This window comes from Eurosta solidaginis, chromosome 2 (assembly GCF_040869045.1).
Source record: "Eurosta solidaginis isolate ZX-2024a chromosome 2, ASM4086904v1, whole genome shotgun sequence".
In the NCBI taxonomy this organism is placed as follows: Eukaryota; Metazoa; Arthropoda; class Insecta; order Diptera; family Tephritidae; genus Eurosta; species Eurosta solidaginis.
This window is the reverse complement of record NC_090320.1, coordinates 179,473,450-179,497,062: the sequence shown is the minus strand read 5'-3', so window position 1 is coordinate 179,497,062 and position 23,613 is coordinate 179,473,450. Positions and strand designations below refer to the sequence as shown.

At 37.9% G+C, this 23,613-nt stretch overlaps 1 protein-coding gene across 10 annotated transcripts in view; it reads right to left on the bottom strand.

Moving 5' to 3' along the window:
• Window positions 1–23,613, bottom strand: part of LOC137240360 (CUGBP Elav-like family member 1) — a 1,194,531-nt gene that overhangs the window by 668,763 nt on the left and 502,155 nt on the right. For 9 of the 10 annotated variants that reach the window (XM_067766480.1, XM_067766472.1, XM_067766481.1 and 6 more), the window contains exon 4: window positions 6,305–6,387. The exons of the other annotated variant lie outside the window; for it this stretch is intronic. In XM_067766480.1, the coding sequence (XP_067622581.1) occupies window positions 6,305–6,387 (83 nt within the window). The remainder of the gene's footprint in view (window positions 1–6,304; window positions 6,388–23,613) is intronic. 10 annotated transcript variants of the gene reach the window in all.

Genomic DNA, 23,613 nt, shown 5'->3' with positions numbered 1-23,613 from the left:
CGTGCTAACGGACGGAATTAATTCTGAAGGTTTTCAGGAAGGAGATTTGGTGCTGCTATACAACCCACAACGAAAAAAAGGGTTGTCCCCGAAATTGCAGTGTAATTGGGAAGGCCCTTAAAAAGTTGTAAAACGGATCAACGATGTAGTGTACCGCATACAAACCATTGGCAAACCACGAACCAAAATGAAAGTGGTTCATTTGGAAAGGCTGGTAGCGTTTAGATCGAGAGATTTGTCTGTTCGAGACGATCAGACTTAGGTGGAGGGCAGTGTGGCGAATATTAGCAACACTAAGGAATACTATCATCTCTAAGCCGATACTAAGCAGTGAATTGTATGCACATCAACAAATCAATTATTATATCTACCCATATATCCATACAAGCAGCGGAGAGAAACGCACAAACACTTGCATATATCTGAGATACCCCCAAAAGTAAGAGATCATCGGTGGAACAATCATTATGTCTACACATATGTACGCATACGCAGCGGAGAGAAACGCACAAACACATGCATATATCTTATCTGAGATGCTCACAAAAGTAGGCAATCATTTGTGCAATTATCACTCACATATACACGCGCATATGAGGAACGTGCATCTGTAGCTATAGCTGGTAATTTTATAGCTGGTAAACAAATAGTAAATTCTAGAAACGCCTAGAAATATGCAAACGAGGAAACCGAAGAGTATAAAAGCAACACCAGCTGAGGCACGGCAATCAGTTTGATTTAAGCACGCTATCTGTTGAGAAGTAGAAGTGTTATTGTGAAGTACTTTAATAAAGACCATTTTGCTTTATTGAATATTGGAGTTATTTATTCAACAGTTTAGTGATACGAACGTTAGCAGAAGGTTGCAAGGGTCCCGGTAAGCTCATGTAACCAATTTGGTGAATATATCTCAATATTTACTCAAGTTGTCGTGTTAACGGACAGACGGACGGACGGACATGGCTCAATCAAATTTTTTTTCGATATTGATGATTTTGATATATGGAAGTCTACATCTATTTCGATTGCTTTATTCCTGTACAACCAACCGTTATCCAATCAAAGTTAATATACTCTGTGTGCAAAGGACGCTGTGTATAAAAAGAGGTATGCAAAGTTTCACGTTTTTTGTGGTCTGCATCTAAAAACTATAACCACGAATCATTTATGTCAGCAATACATGACGTAAGCGTAAGCAGTTGGTGAAATTTGAAGGTTCTAGCTGTCAAAATGGGGCACAAATTACAAAGTTTCTTATCTGAACAGTCGGTTGTATGAGATATATACTATATATACCATCGATGTATAAAATTTTTCAGGCAATAATGCTCTATACGTAAGCATTCGGTGAAATTTTAAGCTTCTAGCTGTTAAAATGGGGCACAAATTGCGAAGTTTCTTATCTGAACAATCGGTTGGAGGAGATACATACTATATATATCACCGATCTATACAATTCTTTCAGACAACAATGAATGCTCTATACGTAAGCATTCGGTGAAATTTGAAGCATCTAGCTCTTGAAATGGGGCAGTAATTATGAAGAGCTTAGAAACAAAAAAATATGAAACTATAAGGAGAAAAAATTCAAGTATATGGAAATGAGAATAAATGAAATAATATGAAACTATGTGAAATGAAACTAAATAAAATAGATTATAAAGTTAAACGAAATGAAATGAATGAAATAAAATAAGATAAAATGAAACGAAAAGGAAAGGAAATTAAAGAAAATTCACTTAAATGGAATGGAATGAAATAAAGTTCATTTAAGTAGAATGAAAGACAAATTTATTTTATTTTATTTTTATTCATTTATTTATTTTTCTTTTAGTTTTATTATTTTTTTAATTAATTTTCTTTTATTTCCTCTTTTGATTTGATTTTTTCTTTTATTTGATTAATTATATTTTATTTTCTTTTCTTTAATTGATGTCTGCGTATAGCTCGTACAGCTCATCATTAAATCTTCTTCGGTACTCACCATCGCCAACGCGTAGAGGTCCATAAATCTTTCGAAGAACTTTTCTCTCGAACACTCCCTCTTTAATTTATTTTATTTTATTTCATCTTATTTATTTTGTTTTGTTTTATTTCATTTTATTTTATTATTCTTTTCACTTAACTTGCATATTATATATTATATAAAATTTGTAAATAAAAAATAAAATAACAATTTTTTTTAAATTTTTTGCCAATATTGATTTTTTGGGCATTTTGAAAATGTTGTATTGGACGGTGTGGGAGCACATGAGTTGGTCCATTGCTGCATTACAGTGGAGTATAATGGTAGTACTCCAGTGAACCACATGATCCAACGATTTTTGCTGGGCACATTAGAATCAGGCTGGTAGGCTATTATATGCGCCTAAAAGTATGCAGCCGTTTTTGCTTACAAGCACACGAAAAATTTCATACCTCAGCTATTCACCACCCAACATACATGGTGAAAAACAAGACGTACGGAATTAGCATCCTTATGGAAACATGGTGAAATGCAAGACGTACGGAATTAGCAACATTGGGGAAACATGGTGAAAAGCAAGAAGTACCGAATTAGCCAAACTCCATCGTTAAAAATGTCTAAAACAATATCAAGTGCGTTAGAAACCATGCAACATTTAGTACATTTGGTCATTAGGAATACCCTAACAATTGAATAACAAAGCAGTACTAGGTAACTAGGTACTAGCATGTGAAACATAACCCTGATTATCGGCTCTGTCGTAGAATCCGATATTCTCGATATCGGTTTTCCGTCCGTCATTTTTTTTCATTAGGTGTCGCGCAATCCGATCTTATCGATTTTAATGTTCGAATGTTCTGGTGTCGCGGAAACCGAGATTACTGGTTTTGTTATCGGAAACAAAACGGTGAAGTAAATGCTAACGTTTTCATTTGTTTGAATTAGAAATTTGTAAAATTTTGCAAAATGTAGGAATATTGATCACATTTTGTGAAAAATTCAGTTCATATATAACACTAAAATTCTGTTTTCAGGGGAAAGCATAAAAACAGAGCTCAAAATGAAATACTTATGGAATTCATGTAGAAGTACCCGGACATCGCCAGGGGATTCACAAAAAGGGATAAGACACTTGTTGATTCCCTGTGGCACCAATTAGTGGAATCACTGAACAGCGCAGGACCTCCCACAAAAGATGTGAGTGGTTGGAAAAAAGTAATAAATGGTGTACAGTTGTATTAGTAGAAGCCCTACTCCTATTTATTTTTTTAGATATGGACAGATTGGAAAAGTGAGGTAAAGAGAAAGTTGGCACACAACAAATTTGAGGAACTGGTGGAGCGCCATTTAGTAAACAAACGCTAAACCCTGTGGAGGAAACCATAACGCGTATTTGCGAAATGACACAAAGTGTTGAAGGTGTTTCCGGAACATCCGTTGGCCTTGAAGAGGAATATTTAATATCAAGCGACGATAAAATGCCTTCAATTTTTAAACGTTCCCGCCTCGAATGCTCGATGGTTAAAGCCGACAAAACAAATGAGCGGCTTACCAAATTTATCGAGTTGGACACTGAGTGGAAGAAGAGTGTCTTCAACAAAATGGATGATATCCTCCGGATACAAAATGAAAGAAGTGACACAATTGAAGGCTTACTTGAAGCCGTTGTTAACGCGGGAATTTGTGTCCTTTAGGTCTAAAATTTTACGTTTCATAAGCCAACGTGAAAGGGAGATATATGACCCCTTGGGCGAGTATGAGCAATCGTAAAGACGTTAGGTACTTTTCTTACTCAAACTTTGTTTACTTTCTCGTACTATATTTACATTTTATCATATTTTTTTCTATTTTATGTATGTAAATAATTTTCATTTACATACAGCTGTGTTCAATTGTAGCGAAATTCTAAATGGCATAGTTTAAAAACAATTTTTGTTTTTTTAAATTTAAAATATAGCAAATATAAAGCACATAAATAAAAATTTAAAGCTAACACGAAGTTCTAGAAAGTAAATCGAACTTCTAAAAAAATGCCATAAAAATTAAAATTTTTTATTCAAAACTTTTACACAATTTTCGAAAATGCAGTTTTGTTGCCCATCAAAACAAAGTGCAAGCGTGCAGACTGTACAAATTACCGTTGATTTTATAGAATATTTTTTTCTAAGGTTGTTGCTCACTTTTTCCCATGTAAAATATATTTTGTTCATTCGTTATGTGGAAGAAAACACGCAACACCCTCAGCAAAAAAAAAAAAATACTATAAAATCAACGGTAATTTGTACCGTCTGTAAACTTGCATTTTGTTTTGATGGACTACAAAACTACATTTTCGAAAATTGTGAATAAAAAGTTTGAATAAAAAATTTTAATTTTTATGACATTTTTTTAGAAGTTCGATTTACTTTCTAGAACTTCGTGTTAGCTTTAAATTTTTATTTATGTGCTTTCTATTTGCTATTCCATTATATTTTAAATGAAAATTATTTAAATTAAAAAAAACAAAGATAGATATTTTTTCGAACACAACTGTATATATGTAAATACCTATAATTTTAAAGTTTGTACAACAATGAAGACTTTTGGGCTATTCACGCCACCTTGCTTATGAAGTTATCTGTTTAAAAATTAGTTTTCTCTAGTGTGTTTTGTTTTTGTAATAGAATAAACAATATAGCCACATAAGTGGATTACCTGATAAGTACGTGAATAGTGCATTTAATTTTTATATATATGAAATCATTTTTATTTAAATAAATTAATGAATTTGGAGTCACGTTATGTCTATATAATCAAAGAGTTGTAAGTCTTTTGTACGTACACTAATGGCGATATTCCCTAAAGACTGTTAGCAATCTCATCTCTTATTCTTCGGCCCTCATTTTGCATATTGGTGTTTTGCAATATTAAAGCAGCTCCATTAGTATCTTGGGCTACAGACATACTCACATTCTCATTCCACTCGACGTTATACTGGATGCAGATGTTATGTAGTGCGCAACAAACATTTATAATTTTAACTACCTTCTCAGGTTGATAATGGAAGGTCCCTTGTAAGCAGCGGAATCGGCTTTTCAAAACTCCTATAGTCTGTTCTATTATATTCCGTCCCGAGCAATGTGCCATGTTAAATTTGTATTCTTGAGATGCATACGGAGGGTCGCGATAAGGTGTCAACAAAAATGGTTCGATGGCATATCCTGAATCGCCCAGTAGTCTAGATGTCCGATCCCCATTTTCGTATTTATTTAGAAAATATTTTCGAGCATTGCTTATATTCCACACAAAGGAGTCATGGCTTGCACCAGGGTAACGCGCATCTATCGCACGAACCATCGAATTGCTGTCGCAAATCTAAATCCATAAATTTCGAAGCTGATTCAACGAATAGATTCAAAGCATATTGGCCGATATACATATATATTTAATGCTTTTTGCACTTACATAGACTCCGGAAATTCTAGAGGATTGGTGTGGTCTCTTAAGCGCCGTCGTTTCACTCTCGCATCCCGTTTCTCTTGCATAATTAAAAAAGAAATTATAATAGAGGTCATATTTCTTCTTTATGTTTTTTTTGCAAATTAATCTTTGGAAAAAAGCATTAGTTAAATAATTTTATTAGCATTTGGAATCAAATGTCAATTTTACACACCATACCAAAAGTAAACAAAACCCAGGTGATTCGAATATCGGTTTTGTTTTATTGCGAAAAACGCCAAATCCGATCGAAATTCGTGACACCAATTCGAACAGATATCGGTTTTCATTTCCGACAAAGATCAAATCCGAGTCGGATTCTGCGACATACCTGTATACTTTACGTAGCGAGCGTAAATATGTAACAAAGCATATATGTAATACATATATGTAACAAAGGCAAACACACACAAATAAAGTTAGTATTTAAATATACACAAGCACAAGCAAGCAATATGTGCTATTCTGAGAGAGAGTGATGATTGCAATAACAATGTTAACAAATTTTTAATCAAAAGATGGGAACATTACCACCGTTAATTAAATAAAAAATGGAAGTTATCGTCCTTAGAGGAACGAAGTATGCAAAATGAGCAGTACATTAAGTATTAAGTGAAATCTACAGAAAAGAAAAAAGAAACAATACATACAGCATACAGTTACTCTATAGACAATTTTCCTATCGTCACCACCGCGGTAAAAGCTGCTAAGCCCATTGTACAAAGTTTTGTTGTGGATCGAAAAACAGTAAGAGCTATTGAAAAAGTATGTAGGAAGATCACATATTTGAATCAATATTTTTATAAATTGGAGCGAATTGCAGTTAGCAACCTTTTTCACGGCGGTGGGCTGAGTACTTACCCCTTCAAGAGTTTTTATGTTATGCAAGGCATCTTGTGCCTTTAAAGCAGCCTTGCGTGTGTAATATGTAACAAAACAGCATCCTGTAACACAAAAGAGCCGAAAAATAACGAAAATACATAGATCAGAAACAAACATGGACAAATCAGGACAACTCATACATTCTACTGAGTTAATTGGAATGAGTACAATGCTAAATTTTTGAATAAATTAATGATCACTGTATGTTAACTACATGCATTTCTTATAGCATTTTCTTTTCTTAATAAATATGATACCTTGTTATTACGCCAACATTGGAAAAAGGCGTTCCTGCACCTTCTGAAAATTTAACTTACATATAAACATACCATCTTGCCAAAAATTCATTTTAACAAAAGTAGAAAACTTTAATTTTTGTCGGCCAACAGTATCTAAAAGTTTTGCGAAACAATAACCCTTCAAAAATATAATAGGAAAAGAACAACGAAATACAACAGCCCTGCCCCAGGTTAGAACAATGCATCATATTTGTCAGAAAAGAAATCATTATTACTTCAGGTTTATTAACTCTTTCATGCCCGAATTAATTTGGTCAGGATTAAACAATTTTTTATGACATATTATTGTTTGGTGAGCTGTAAATATAAGGTTGTATGGTATTCAAAGATCTACGATTATTGGTTTGTCCGTTATGAAATGTTGCCTATAGGCAACCTTCCCAATTAAGACTTCAGAGATCACTTCTCGCCGGACTTGCTTATACTCGCCAGTGACCATACCGCAACCTTGCTTCAGGTAATGGCTTTACTCTCCTGTTGACCAAATCAGATCGAATCAACACCGGACATTCAATAGCTGGAGCTAGCTCTCGATCTCTACATTTACTCGCTCTTGCTCATCCCCTCCATCTTTGTTATTAAGACCACCCATGCTGTTGAAACCACTAGGATCAAGATCGCAATGACGTGCAATATGACCGGGTTTCCCGCATTTGAAGCATTTGATAACTCTTTCACTCCGTTTTTGCGATCCTTTCAGCGCCTCCAATATTGTGCTCACGCAGTCTGGCCTTTCTACCTCCACACGACGTGCTTTGAAAACTGGCTTACACAGAAGCGGCGCTGTTTTCTGAATCAGAGCATGTGATACCGTTTCTGCGAATGTAGGTTTTGGGTTTACGTGTGTCACTCGCTTCGTTTCGACATCCCGTATTCTATTAATAAAGCTCTGGATTTTTACCCTTTCGGTGTATTCCACGGGTGTGTTCGCATTCGATAAATGTGCAAGCCTTTCGTCATCCGACGCAAATTCTTGCAATGTTTCAACAGCCCTCTGGAAGCGGTTCAGAAACTCCATTTGGTATATCTGTCTCCTATGCTCGGTTCCGTATCGTCTCTCTAGAGCGCCCATCAACGCTTCATAACAGTTCCTTTCGCCCTCTGGAATGGTTTGTAAGATCTCAGATGCAGGCCCTTTCAATGCCATGAACAGTGCAGCTACTTTATCTTCCGCATTCCAGTGGTTCATTGCCGACGTCTTCTCAAACTGTAGCTTAAAGACCTGGAAAGGAACAGAACTGTCAAAGGATGGTGTCTTTACCTTTGGATTACTCGCTGAAACTGCTGGGCGATTTATTTGCAACTCCTGTATACGACCTCTCAAAGCTTCTACCTCGGCCTCGATTTTTTCCTGTCGGCCACTGAAACTTTCATGAAACAGGGTTAGCTTCTCTTCCATGCGCGCTTCCAGCTTATATGATATATGGACTTCCTGCTCTTCAAGCTGTGTAGATATCTGAGATGATATCTGCGCTGAAATTTGTGCCCACATTTCTGATATACGTGCCTCTTGCGCTTCCAGTTGAGATGCCAAATATGTCTTCTGTTCTTCCAATTGTGAGGTTATATTTGTCTTTTGTTCTGCCAGTTGAGATGTTATATTTTTCTTTTGTTCTGCCAGTTGAGATGTTATATTTGTCTTTTGTTCTTCCAGTTGAGATGACACTGTCGATGTTTGAGCAGATATTGCAGCCAAAGTCATGTTCAAGTCTGTGCTCGTAACTGTCTCTTCCACTTTTTCCATTTTTGTTGTTGTCTCGTCGCTATCAAGATGAAAAACATACTTTTCAACATTAATTTCTTCCGACTCCATAGCGTCTCGAAGCCGTGCTTGAAGTTCGATCTTATTGCCGGTTGTAATCAACCCACGGTACTCCAACTCCTTTTTCAATTGCTGAATACTTAATTCACTTAACTTTGTTGCCATGCCCTTGTTGTCCTCTGGAATTTATTCAACAATTCTTCTTCTGACACAAATTGTAACGAATTTAGTGAAATTGCTCTTATTTGCAACCTTCTGCTAACGTTCGTATCGCTAACTGTTGAATAAAATAACTCCAATATTCAATAATCTAAAATGGTCTTTATTAGAATACTTCACAATAACACTTATACTTCGCAACCAATAGCGTGCTTAAATGAAACAGATTCCGCTTACTCAGCTTCTGCTACTTTCATACCCTCTGCTGTGTCGTTCGCATACTTCTAGGCATTTCTTCTTCTAGAATTTACTACTTGTTTACCAGCTATAAACTCACCAGCTATAAACTATAGATGCACGTTTATAGCTTCTCGTATAGCCATATGCGCGTGTATATGTGAGTGATACTTCCACCGATGATTGCATACTTTTGTGAGTATCTCAGATATATGCAAGTGTTTGTGTATATCTCTCCGTTTCTTGTATGTACATATGTGTAGACATAATGATTGATTTGTTTATGTAGATACAAATGACTGCTTAGTATCGGCTTAGAGATGATAGTATGCCTTAGTTTTGCTAATATTCGTTACAATATTACACAATCGGCTTAAGCGTTCATATGAATATTAAAGCACCGGCTCTTTGATATTAAACTACAAACTCGGGTTTCTGTTAAAAACAAGAGCCATCGTAAAACAATAATACCATGATGTTAAGATCCCAATCGTTGAAGCCAAATAATTACCTTCAATTGTTTTTAATTAAAGCAAGCTGTTACTACATTACAGTAATAATAAAATTAGGTTAAATAATTGATAAGGTACCTAAACAAAGACATCAAAATTATTGAGTTGTCTACATATATTGATATCAGCTCCCGAATTCCAACATTCGCTAACGCTAAAGCTCAATCGCCAAAAATATCTAAAACACTAACAAGTGCGTAGAAAATTATGTAGCATTTATTAGCATATGGTCACAAGGAATAACAGCCTAACTTCAATACATCCGACATCCGTTTAGTGGTGAGCTAATGTGAGAAGGCAACAACCTGCCTAGGCCACTCTGACATACTCGGTTTAAGGGCTAGCTGGGGGATCTTTCATCGACAGCGTCTGTCCACCACGAAGTGCGCCTATAAGCGCGCGTCTGTCTTGGATCAAGCGGCCGCTATATACACGTGCAAATAATATTTTCATTCCCGCTGAGCGGGTTGTGCGCTGGGCTTGGGACCCGCCACGCTAATCCACACTCCAATGAAATGAAAAATCAAGCCTCGGATAAAAAGTCAACCCTTTACTGATGACGACCAAGACAAACGTTTGAAGGACAATGATTTGAGGGAATGCACCTGGAACGTCCGCTCCGTGAATGGGACTGGGTCAGATGCCCGGCTGGTTGATGTCTACGTCAAAGCAAAATCTGACATCACCGCCATCCAAGAAATGCGTTGGACGAAGCAAGGAAGAAAGAAGATTAAAAATTGTCACATCCATTGGAGTGCCCATACAAATACGCGCAGTTTCGGCGTTGGATTCGTGGTGGGAGAGAGACTTTGTCGCCAAGTATTTGCAAATTTTTTTAATATATTCATCTGCGTCCATGCACCGACAGAGGAGAAAGACGATGAGGTGAAAGACGCTTTTTATGAACGATTAGAACGCACATACGAGCGCCGCCCCACCATGATATAAAAGTCGTGCTTGGCAACTTTAACCCCAGGGTGGGCAAAGAACGTGTTTTTAACCTTACAGTCGGAAAGTTCAGCCTACACAATAAAACTTCACCTAATGGACTGAAGCTTATTGACTTTGCCGGTGCTGGATAAATGGTCATATCCAGCACGAGGTTCATGCATAAAAAGATACATCAAGCTACATGGCTGTCCCCCGATCGAAATACTCGCAATCAAATCGACCACGTTGTGATAGACGGACGGTATGCCTCCAGAGGTTTAGATGTGCGCACGATCCAAGGAACTAACTTCGACTCGTACCATTATCTCGTCGCAGCCAAAATACGCACCGCCTCTACGCGGCTAAAACCAAGGAACAAAAAACACAAGGAAAGCTAGACGTCGAAAGGCTGCAATCGCAACAGAGCACAACTCAACCCGACGGAATGCAGGAGCAGTGGGAGCATATCTCCAAAGCACCTCGGACTGCCACCGAGGAAAAAATTGGTTACCTGCGACCACGGAAAAACAACTGGTACGCTATTGCGAGTTGAAAAGGGAAGCGATACGCCTTTTCAGGAAGAAAAAAGTGGAGTCAGAAAGGTGTGAGTGCGAGGAGCTTGAGGTGCTGGCCACAAGGAATAACGTCCGAAAATTTTACAAAAAAATTCGGCGACAGACGAAAGGTTATTAAGACCGGGGCAAACTCTTGTAAGAACGAAAACGGCGACCTTGTAGCTGATGTCCAGAGAGTACGTAGATTATGGAGGCAACACTTCTCTGCTCTCCTAAATGGAGACAGCGATTTACCGCACAGGGATGACGAACCCGATCCCGCAATCGATGATGATGGAATAAATGTCCCCCACCCTATTATGACGAAGTTAGAATAGCAATGAACAGATTGAAAAACAACAGTTGGTAAGGCGCATGTATCAGCTTCTTTGCAAAATATGGTCGGACGAGTGCATGCCCGACGATAGGAATCTAAGTATCCTTTGCCCAGTCCGCAAGAAAGGGGATACTGCAAACTACTCCAAATATCGCGGAATTAGCCTTTTAATAGCGCATATAGGGTTCTGTCAAATGTTTTGTGCGAAAGATTGAAGCCCACGTGAGTCGGCTGATTGGATTTTATCAGTGCGGCTTCAGATCTGGTAAATCTACCATCGACCAGATTTTCACAATGCGTCAAATCTTGGAAAAACGTTCGAAAAAAAGAATCGACATACATCACCTCTTCGTCGATTTTAAAGCCGCCTTCGACGCACGAAGAGGAGCTGCCCATATGCCGCTATGTCTGAATATGAAAATTTATACGGCTGTGTAAAATGACGTTGAGCAACACCATCAGCTCAGTCACAGTTTGAAGCACCTCTCCGAGCCGTTCGAAACTAAACGAGGTTTCAGACAGGGTGACCCCCTATCGTGCGATTTCTTTAATTTGATGCTGGAGAAAATTATACTAGGATACTAGGTGCAGTACTTAACCGCTCTGGAACAATATTCTATAAAAGCGTGGAATTACTGGAATATGTTGATGACATTGATACTGTAAAGAATTTAGTGAAACTCCGCTTGTTTTACACCTTCTACTAACGTTCGTATCGCTAAGCTGTTGAATAAATAACTCCAATATTCAATAATGCAACAATGGTCTTTATAAGACTACTTTGATAGTACTTCACAATAACAATTCTACTTCGCAAACAATAGCGTGCTTAAATCAAACTGATTACATACTACCCAGCTTCTGCTGCTTTTAACTCTATGGCCAAATGTCTAGACGTTTCTTCTTCTAGAATCCTCTACCTGGTCATCAGCCATAAGCGCGTGTATTTGTAATGTGTAACCATATGCGTGTGTATATGTGAGCGAAGTAGTACCTGATGATGACATGCGTTTGTGAGTCTCTCTCTGCTGCTTGTATGTATGTGTGTACATGATGATTAATGTGTTTATGTAGCTTGCTTAAATGTTGTTGTGCCTTTATTTAATAACCTTAGAGATGGTAATATTCGTTACACTGCCATGCACCTAAATCTGATTGTCCCGATCAGACAAATTTTCCGGTATACATGCTGCCAGCCTTTCCAAATGAATCACTTCCGTTTTGTTTCGTGGTTTGCCAATGGTTTGTATGCGGTAAACTACATCGTTGATCCGTTTTACAACTTTGTATGGGCCTTCCCAATTACACTGCAATTTCGGTGACAACCCTTTTTTTCGTTGTGGGTTGTATAGCAGCACCAAATCTCCTTCCCGAAAACCTTTCGAATTAATTGCTTTATCATATCTGGCTTTCATCTTGTCACTCATAATATTGGTTCGTTGTCTTACAAGATCATGTATTTCCATCAGCTCTTCCTCCAAGGCACCAGTGCATTTCGGCATTTGTCCCAAACTCCAAATCAGCTGGCAGTCGAAGTTCATTGCCAAAAATTACTTTTGCGTGAGTTTTGCCCGTTGTCTCATGCACTGCCGATCCGTAAGCCATCAAGAATAATGGTATGCGTGTATCCCACTCTTTATGGAACTTGTCCACTACTTTCCTTAAATGCTCCTCCAATGTTCTATTGAATAGTTCCACCATACCATCGGACTGAGGATGCAATGAAGTTGTCCGTGTTTTTCGAATGCCCAATGTTTTACACATTTCTTGGAACACAGCTGATTCAAAATTTTTCCCTTGGTCAGAATATAACCCCATTGGTACACCATACCTTGCAACCCAATTATTTATGAACACTTCTGCTACTGTTTCCGCTTCTTGATTTGGGATTGGGTTTACCTCTGGCCATTTGCTGAAATAATCCATAAGCACCAGTACATATTTGTTTCCGCAGTTGCAAGTAGGAAATGGACCTGCGACATCCATAGCGATACATTCAAATGGCGCACCTGAGTTATATTGCTTCATCTGGTCATGACTTCGGATTTTGGGCCCTTACGCTCTGCTGCAAACCTCGCAGTTCGCAATGCACTTAGTGACCGACTGGCGGCAACCAACCTAATAGAATCTCTGCTTAATCTTCTCGAGCGTCTTCGTGATTCCCAGATGACCTCCACTTGGACTATTATGTAGCTCATTGAGACCGTCAGGAATCCTTTTCCTGGGAACAACTATCAGGTTCCCCTTAGATTGGCCAACTTCACTCTACCATACTCGATGCAAGCAACCGGATATCAACTCTAAACTGTTCCACTGTACCCAATAAGCCTTCACAATGGGACTCTCTGCTGACATCTCCTCTCTATTTGGTTTTTCGTTTCGTTCGAGTCCTTGCATTACATGCGACAGATCTGTATCTTCCAGCTGACACTTCCTTAGTGGTTCCTTTCCCATTCATCCGTACATGTTATATTCAGCAGCCGGACATCTATAATGTCTTCTTTAGCCTCGGCCTTTGAACAGTGCTTGCATTCCAAACTACATGGTCTTCGTGACGTTGCATCGGCATTCCCATGGGCACTACCCTTCCGATGCTCAATGGAAAAGGCATAGCTTTGTATTCGCTCGATCCACCGTGCCAATTGTCCTTCCGGATTACGCAACTGCAGAAGCCATTTCAACGCTGCATGATCTGTCCTGACGCAGAATCGCTGGACATAGAGGTATTTGTGAAAATGTTTAATGCACTCTACCAATGCCAACAGCTCCCTCCGTGTAACGCAATAGTTCCTCTCTGGTTTTCCAATTGATCGCCTGTAATATGCAACTGCCTTCTCCTGTCCATCGGCCAGTTGTGATAATACGCCTCCTAAGTAGAGCATTTCCACTCGCATCGGTATCTAGAATAAATGTTGCTCCTGGAATTGGATATGCCAACATTGGGGCAGTGCACAAACGATCTTTCAATGTTTGGAAAGCCACTTCTTGCTCCTTCTTCCATTCAAAAGCTTTATATTTACACTCAGCTGAGCAGAGCTCACAGAGTACATTAATTTTGTTCGCATAACGGTAATCCGTAACGGCATAAACTAATCGAGATAGATATAGACTTCTATATATCAAGATGATCCGGGCGAAAAAGAAATTCATTTAGCCATGTCCGTCCGTAAACACGATAAATTGAGTAAATTTTGAGGTATCTTAATGAAATTTGGTATGCAAGTTCCTGGGCACTCATCTCAGATCGCTTTTTAAAATGAACGAAATCGGACGATAACCACGCCCAATCCTTGGTAGCGGCATAGATTCTATGACGATAACTGTTTTCTGTGAAAATGGGCGAAATCGGTTGAAGCCACGCACGCGGCCGCTCGGCCGTTAACACAATAACTGAAAATAGTGAAAAAACTCCTAAGAAATGGCAGAGAAATCTCCCTCTCATTCACATTCATAATACCTTCTTTTCTCCCATAACCGGTTTCCGCTTTTTCGAACATTGTACAGAATAGGAGGAAAGGGAGAAGTGAAAAAACTCACAAGGAATTTTTATTCAGAATACGAGGAATTGGAGAAGGGAAAAAACTCTCATGGAATTTTTGTTTACAATTGGGCTGATTATAAAAATTAAACACTTTTTTCCTGTCGGCGCACATAGGTAGATTTTCAAGTTTTAGGCTGCCAAAAATATTTTATTGCCTATATCTTCTTAAAAGTGTTTAATAAATAACAAATTATAATAATTTGTGTAATTAATCGGTTATATTAAAAAAATAGATTTTACACTGTGTAATACTAAATAATACTAGCGCAGTGAGGCCATTTTTCTTGTTGTACAGCAAGAGGTGTTACAATCTAGTTCTGTCTTTATCTAGGGTAAATTTTTAATTGGTTTTATGAAAAATTAACTAATCGGTAATATTAGAATACATATTACACTATGTAACACTAAAAAATACCTGCGCAGTGAGGCTAATTTTCTTGTAGTACAGCAACATACGCCCTCTATCTAACCCCCTATGTGAAAGTATCTGCAGCTAAATTTAGTGTAGTTGGCAAGCTAATTGTATCAGGTACCATGTTCAAAACTAATTTTCACTTGGACGGACTTGGAAACATAACAAAACTGGTTTTGAACACCAAATATCAAACAAAAATTTTTTTTTAACACCCTAAATAAAATAGTGTTACGAATATTAGCAACACTAAGGGGTACTGTCATCTCTAAGCCGATTCTAAACAGTGCCTGTATGCACATCAATAATTCAATCATTATGTCTACACATATGTACATACACGCAGCGGAACGCACAAACACATGCAGATATCGTATCTGAGATATGCAATTATAATTGTGTCGCTCACAAATACCCGCGCATGTGAGAGAAGCTGTGCTTGTGCATCTGTAGTTATAGCTGAGAAACTTATAGCAGATAACCAACTAGTAGATTCTAGAACAGAACCGCCTAGAAATGTCAACGAGGAAACCAAACACTATAAAAGGCACCAACAGTAGAGGCGCGGGAATCGGTTGGATTTAAGACGCTATCTAGCGAGCAAAAGCAGTATTATTTTGAAAATCAGTTTCATTTAATCAAGCTATTGGTTGAGAAGTATCAGTGTTATTGTGAAACACTTTAATAAAGGCCATTTTGCATTATTAAATATTGGAGTTATTTATTCAACAGTTTAGCGATACGAACGTTTGCAGTAAATTCGTTACAATTTGTGTCAGAAGAGGAATTGTTGTATAAATTCCGAAGACTTCGAATACAGCTTGGACATGGCAAAGTGGAGTGAATTGAAGATCCAGCAGCTGAAGAAGGAGTGGGAGAGAAGCAGAAGGAATTAACGTGGAAGGGTATGTCTTTCATCTCGATGTCGACGACACAACAAAAATTGAAGAGAAAAATGAAACAGCGCAGGCAGTTACCAGCACAGACTTGAACGTGATATTGGCTGCAATATCTGCAAAAACATCGACTTTGACATCCCAACTGGAATCCCAGGAGAACCGTATAACATCCAAGATTGAAGCCCAGGAAAGACAAATGTCATCTCAACTGGAAGAACAGAAGACATATATGACATCTCAGTTGGCTGAGCAATTGAAAGCACAGGAGGCCCGCATATCCTCGCAGCTGGAGGCACAGGAGATAAGGGTGTCATCGAAGCTGGAGGCCGAGGATACAAACATTTTACAGTTTGAGGAAAAAATCGAGGCCGAGGTGGATGCTTTGAGAGGACGTATCGAGCAGTTGCAACTAAATCGCCCAGCAGTTTCAACGAGTAATCCAAAGGTAAAAACACCATCCTTTGACGGTTCTGTTCCTTTCCAAGTATTTAAGCTACAATTTGAGAAGACCGCAACAGTGAACAATTGGAATACTGCAGATAAAGTTGCTGCACTCTACGTAGCATTGAAAGGACCAGCTGTCGAAATCTTACAAACTATTCCAGAGCACGAACGGAATAGTTATGACGCATTGAAGGCTGCTGTAGAACGAAGATACGGAAGCGAATACAGCAAGAAGATATACCAAATAGAGTTGCAAAACCGTTACCAAAAAGCTAATGAGACTTTGCAGGAGTTTGCTTCAGACACTGAAAGATTGGCTCAACTTGCAAAGGCGGACGCACCTGTCGAATACACTGAAAGGGTAAAAATTCAGTTTTATAAATGGCATACGGGACGTCGAAACGAAGTGAGTGACATATGCAAACCCAAAACTTACATTCACAGAAACGGTATCACATGCTCTGATTCAGGAAACAGCATCGCTTCCGTGTAAGCCAGCGTTCAAAGCATGCCGTGTGGAGGTAGAAAGGCCAGACTGGGTGGACACAATATTGGAGGCGCTGAAAGGATCGCATAAGGGGAGTGAAAGAGTTATCAAATGGTTCAAATGCGGGAAGCCCGGTCACATTGCACGTCATTGCGATCTTGATTCTAGTGGTTTCAACAACATGGGTGGTCTTAATAACAAAGCTGGAGGGGATGAGCAAGAGCGCGTAAAATTTAGAGATCGAGAGCTAGATCCAGCTATTGAATGTCCTGTGATATATGTGCCGCAAATTGGAAGGAAATCAAGCAGTCTTACCGTCAGAGGGAATGTGGATGGCAAAGAGCGAGTACTGACTGTGGATACGGGCGCATCTCATTCCTTGATTCGATCTGATTTGGTCAACAGGAGAGTAAAGCCATTACCTGGAGCAAGGTTGCGTACGGTTACTGGCGAGTATAACCAAGTCCGGGGAAAAGTGATCTGTGAAGTCTTAATTGGGAAGGTCATAGTTCTACACAAATTCATTGTGGCGGAGATTGTTGATGACGTCATAATGGGAGTGGACTTCTTAGTTGACCATGACATCAAGATCGATATGCAGAGAAGGGTTATGCGCTATAAGAACCAGGATATACCACTTAACTTCAGTTTAGAAAAAGGGTTCAGCAGTAATCGAGTACTGGTGGAGAAGAGTCGACAAAGACCACGAAAGTCAAAGGCAAGGGTTGATGGAACGAATGGGCCAAACAAATCAAAACCGAAGAAAGAATACAAGGGTAGTTTCAAGCCAGCGCGCACTACTGTTGTGAAACGTGGGAACGACACAGATTGTGCGAAGTCAATCCGTCAAGCGCAAGCCCTGCTAAGTAGTTCATTGGCCAAAGAACAGAGGGTGAGGGAACGGCCCAGGGTAATGAGTAGTAAGATGAAACAATGGCATGACAAGAACTTTAGTTCGGAAGGTTTCTTGGAGGGAGATTTGGTACTGCTATACAACCCTCACCGGCGGAAATGTGTTCCATCCAAATATCGGTGCAGTTGGGAAGGCCCGTACAGAGTTGAGAAGAGGATCAGTGATGTCATCTACCGCACACAAACAATTGGGAAACCACGAAACAGAAGGGTGGTTCATTTGGAGAGGCTAGCAGCGGTTAGATCGAGAGATTTGTAAGATCGGGACGATCAGACTTAGGTCGAGGGCAGTGTTACGAATATTAGCAACACTAAGGGGTACTGTCATCTCTAATACGATGCTAAGCAGTGACTATATGCACATCAATAATTCAATCGTTGTGTCTACAGCAGTGTGTTCCATGTCATAGGCACGCGTGCCAAATTTTTCTCTTCTGCTTTCACACGTATAGTACGATAACTGCGATGCTTTCACACACATATTACCAATCAGTATGAAGCAGTGTTGCCAATACTTACTGTCTCGCTGTGATCGCGGAAGGGTTTTCTCCTCATTCAATGCGCAACTTTCGAGCAGACAAGTCGTGGTAAGTCGCATTAAAAATGTTTAATATGAACTGGGAGGTAGATTTTTTAGTTGTTGATAATAGAAAGAGAGGAGCAAAATGCATGGTGTGCCATAAAGAAATTGCGCGAGCAACAACATTTTTTGTCAAACGCCATTATCATACATGCTGCTAATGAATTTTATGAGCTCAGTAGTAAGGAGAGGGAAAATTTTGTTCTAAGGCTCAAGAGCAAGTTGAACCTAATTGGTCCCAATAATGAAGGGAACAGGAGTAAGGAAATTAAGGCAGCATCTTATATGGTCGCTATAACTTTAGCAAAAAAATGCGGCCACATTCAGACGGAATATTTTTTAAAGACCTCTGTAAGGATATTTTTCAATTATTTGGCAAAGAAGGAGAAGAGTTTGGAAAATTATTTGATAAGATTTCACTTTCGAAGCAAAGTATGATTCGCAGAACGGAAAAAGTAAGTAGGTATATTTATTCCAGTGTTATGAAGAAATTGCAGGATAGCTTATATTTTTCTATATGTCTGGACGGAACTACCGACATTTCAAGTACAAGGCAACTTGCAATTTATGTGAAGACACTAAATAAAAATTTTGAAATTCATGAGGATTTTCTATGTCTCGTTTCAATGCACATCCACGTGAATGGTAAAACCTTATGGAAAGCAGTAAATACCCAAGTATTCAATAACGTGGATAAAAATAAATTGAGTGCAGTATGCACTAACGGTGCTAAGGTTATGACCGGGAGGGATAAAGGGTTTGTTGGGTTTTTACGAAAAAATAATATTAATGTTCCTGCGTTCCATTGCGTAATAAATCAACACGCTTTATTTTCGAAGCATCTTAATGGACTTTGCAATAAAAGTAATTAATAGAATAAAGGGAGGACACAACGCATTGACAAACAGAAAATTTAAAGAATTTTTAGCAGAGGTTGAAGCAGATTACGGAGATCTGCTTTTGTTTACTATCGTTCGCTGGCTAAGTCGCGGGCGAAGTTTGCAAAGACTTTTTGATTTACGGGAAGAAGTTATTCAATTTTTGCAACAAAGCCTAGCAGAAAACTGCGCAGAAATGATTTCACACTTGAAAAACTACGAATTCATATATGACTTAGCTTTTCTTAGTGATATATCACAAATGTTGAATGAATTTAATCTCATTTTACAAGGTAAAAACAAACATATTTTTGATCTGGTTTCTGCAACAAATCAATTGGGTCATAAGCTCAACTGTTAAAAAATGAAATTCTTAACAAAAGTTTTACATGTTTACCAAGGACATCAAAAGTATTTGCGGAACTTCCAATTCAAAATAAATTAACAGAGTTTGTAGAAATTATTGATACCTTGATTAAAAAATTTTCTGAAAAATTTATTGATTTCCATATTATCAAAAATGCAATAGATCTTCACGACAATCCATTAACATGCAATATTGAAAATTACAGTCAAGAAATTCAACAAGAGCTGAAAATTATGCAAGCCGATCCATCACTGCCCTTTGGCACAGGACTAAAGTTTTGGGAAAAAGTAAGCGATGTGTCTTATTCAAAAATAAGGTCTGAAATACTAAAACTATATTCAATGTTTGGTGCCACGTATAATTGCGAAGTCCTTTTTTCTTTTTTAAAAATGGATAACCACTTAGAAGATATCTTAAGAATTAATAGATACGAAAATGATATAAATATTGAAGAACTTGCAATGAATTAAAAAATATTTAAATAAGAATTAATTTTTTATTTTCCTTAATTGCAAAAAATTAATTTTACGAATTTAGTTCCTTAAAGTAAACAAAAAAATATTGAGGAAAAATTCACATTTAATTTTTTTTTAATCTCTAAAAGTGAATTTTTTTAGTTTTTATATTTGAAACTGTCTTTAAACTTCGGTAAATATTTATTTCTTTATTATTAACTTGTTGTTGTTTTTTTGTTGATTCTCAAAGCTAAAAATAACAAAAAAAATTTTCGGTAACATCAATTTGGCTTTTCATACATAGAGTAAGTTCGGGTAATAAGGAATACATACTTTTTCACCAATAACTTCACTTTCACTTTTTTGCACCCGCCATTTCCAAGACTTTTTACAATGGGCGCATTCCAAATCGCAACTGTTGGACCCGTTCTACAAACAGTTTACCTATACGTCAAATTGCAACATATAAAAATCCCTTTTCAAAATTAAAATATTAGGTAAATATCAATTAATTAAAGTACTTAAAATGGGTAAGTGGCTATTAATCAATACAATTTCACCATTACTACTAATATTTAAAAGTCCATTTTTCCTTCCACAATTAAACCATGAATTTTTTCGATTTCAATACGTTGGCAACATTGATTTTTTAGACGCGTGAGCGACTTGTTCTCGTCAGTCTCTCATTGTCCAGCAGAACCGCAATATGTGATTGTATATGTTTTGGCCGTAGCTGGTCTACACATACATATGTACGTACACGCAGCGGAGAAGCAACGCACAAACACATCTTATCTGAGGTATTCAATTATAATTGTGGAAGTGTCGCACACAAATACACGCGCATGTGAGAGAAGCTATAAAAATTGTGCATCTGTAGTTATAGCTGAGAAACTTATAGCAGATAACCAACTAGTAGATTCTAGAACAGAACCGCCTAGAAATGTCAACGAGGAAACCAAACCCTATAAAAGGCAGCAATAGTAGAGGCGCGGGAATCGATTGGATTTAAGACGCTATCTAGCGACCAATAGCAGTATTATTTTGAAAATCAGTTTCATTTAAGCAAGCTATTGGTTGTGAAGTATCAGTGTTATTGTGACGTACTTTAATAAGGTCCATTAAAAAAAAAATTAATAAATATAAGGCGCGATAACCTCCGAAGAGGTCTAAGGCCGAGCTTCTCTTCCAATTTGCGTCGTGCTCTTCTTGATTTTCCCTACAAATTGGCCGGACGGGACCTACATGTTTTATGCCGACTCCGAACGGCATCTGCAAGGTAGATGAGTTTTCACTGAGAGATTTTCATGGCAGAAATACACCCGGAGCGCTTGCCAAACACTGCCGAGGGGCGACCCCGCTTAGAAAAAATTTCTTCTAATTGAGAAACCTTATTTCTAAAATTTTGATGTTGCTTTGCCCGGGGTGCGAACCCAGGGCATACGGTGTGGCAGGCGGAGCACGCTACCATCACACCACAGTAACCGCCATTTTGCATTATTAAATATTGGAGGTTTTTATTCAACAGTTTAGCGATACGAACGTTAGTAGAAGGTTGCGAATAAGAGGATTTGCAGTAAATTTGTTACAATAGGTTCTTTACCAATTTATAACTTTTAAAAATCACAAACACCATTAATAATGTTAGTATTTACTTGAAATATCAGAATCCATCACAACTACTCAATTCAATTGTCTTAAAACTTAAAATATTCACGTTAAAACATGCGATTTCACATAGGGTAAAAAAACTATAACACGCGTTTCAGAAATAGCTAAATTCCGATTACTTGACAGCTAACGCCAGGTATGCGATGGATGGGAGGGGTAAAATTATTGTTTCCGGGTCTATTATTAAGCTGTGGGAGTGCTTTTTTGTAATTGTGGTAACTTTCAGAAACTCAATTATGGCCGCCTATATGTCTAAAATCTACCTATGTGCGGCGCTTGACGCTCAAACGCATGAACTGATTTTAACCAAACTTACACACATGTCAGGTACATGGCCTCGCATGACTCTTATGTACTTTTTTTTTTTTGAAATCGGAAAAGGGGGCATGGCACCTCCCATACAAATGGGATTTTTCATACGCAATATCTATGCAACTATTAATGCTAGACTACTGAAATTTGGTTAGGCGTTATATAAGGTAAGTATCTATCCTTATTTTTAACCCTTTTTGAAATCGGAAAAGGGGCGTGGCACCTCCTATACAAATGGGATATCTATGGAAGTATTACTGTTAGACTACTGAAAATTGGTAAGGCGTTATATAACGTAAGTCCCTATCCCTATCCTTATCCCTATCTCTATCCATTTCCCTATTGAAAAAACATATTTTTTGCCTTTTCCGCACTTTTTTTTTATACCGTATACTTAATTTTCAATAAGAAATTTCCTACACATCAATTATGTATATGTACATAAAATATTTCAAATTTCAAAATTGTTTCCAAACAATTTTGTTTTATGAATATTTTCCGTTCTACCTGTTCAGCAGGTAGCCGCCTGCGATTTCAAATTAAGAAAACTCATTCAAAGACATACATACATATGTACATAGAAATATTTGAAATTACAAATTTTAAATTGCGCTTTACTTTTTGCAATATTAAATAAAATTTATTTCACGAAGTCCTCTTAAAGTTTTCCTGCTTCTACAAACGTGTTTATTTTATTGAAAAGTGGTGTGATAAAAAATAAAATTTATTTACGGGGTCACCTTAAAGTTTTTGTGCTGCTACAAACGAGTTCCTTTTAGTGAAAAGTGCTGTGATAAAAAAGAGCATTTATTCGACCAATCTTTTGTTTTGGGTTGGTAGTTTTCGTGAAAAGTGGAGAGAGTTACAAAATGCCTTACACGCGACGCGGTCGATCAGACGAACAACGGGTACATCACAATGCCATTGACAGGGAACGACATGTCAGGTCACGTCCAGGTCGACGCAACATTAATATTCCTTCGAGTGGTTCCGTATTTCAATATAACAATGATATCGATTATAGTTTGCAAAAGTTTGTGGTAATTGGCATTAGGAACAATTTATGTCCATTTTGCTGTGCACTAAAATTTAAAAGCGAAGCGCCTGGAATATGTAGCGCCTCAGGAAAAGTTCGGCTAGAGGAATTGCACCATTTGCAACATTAATTTCTGGTTCAACAGCGAAATCACGCATTTTCTAGCCGATATACAAATGTAAATTATATTGTTTGTTATTTTTAAACCAGACCCGGACACGATAAGATGCAGACTGAAGACTTACTTTGTAAAATTGTCATATTAAATCAAATAATTCGCTACCGCGTTAACACAACAAAAACAACAAAGACATGCAAGTATTGGGCTTGTGCTGAGGTGTGCTAGACGCTAAGTCAGCACTTTAGCGCAAGCAACAGCTTTGTAGCGGATGCGAATGTGAATTAGCTCAACTTCGCTTGTGAAGAAAAATTTAGTTACTTTTGCTTAATGAGAATTTTTATTTATTGATTGCAAAACGTGAAGTGCAAAATATTAATAAGGTT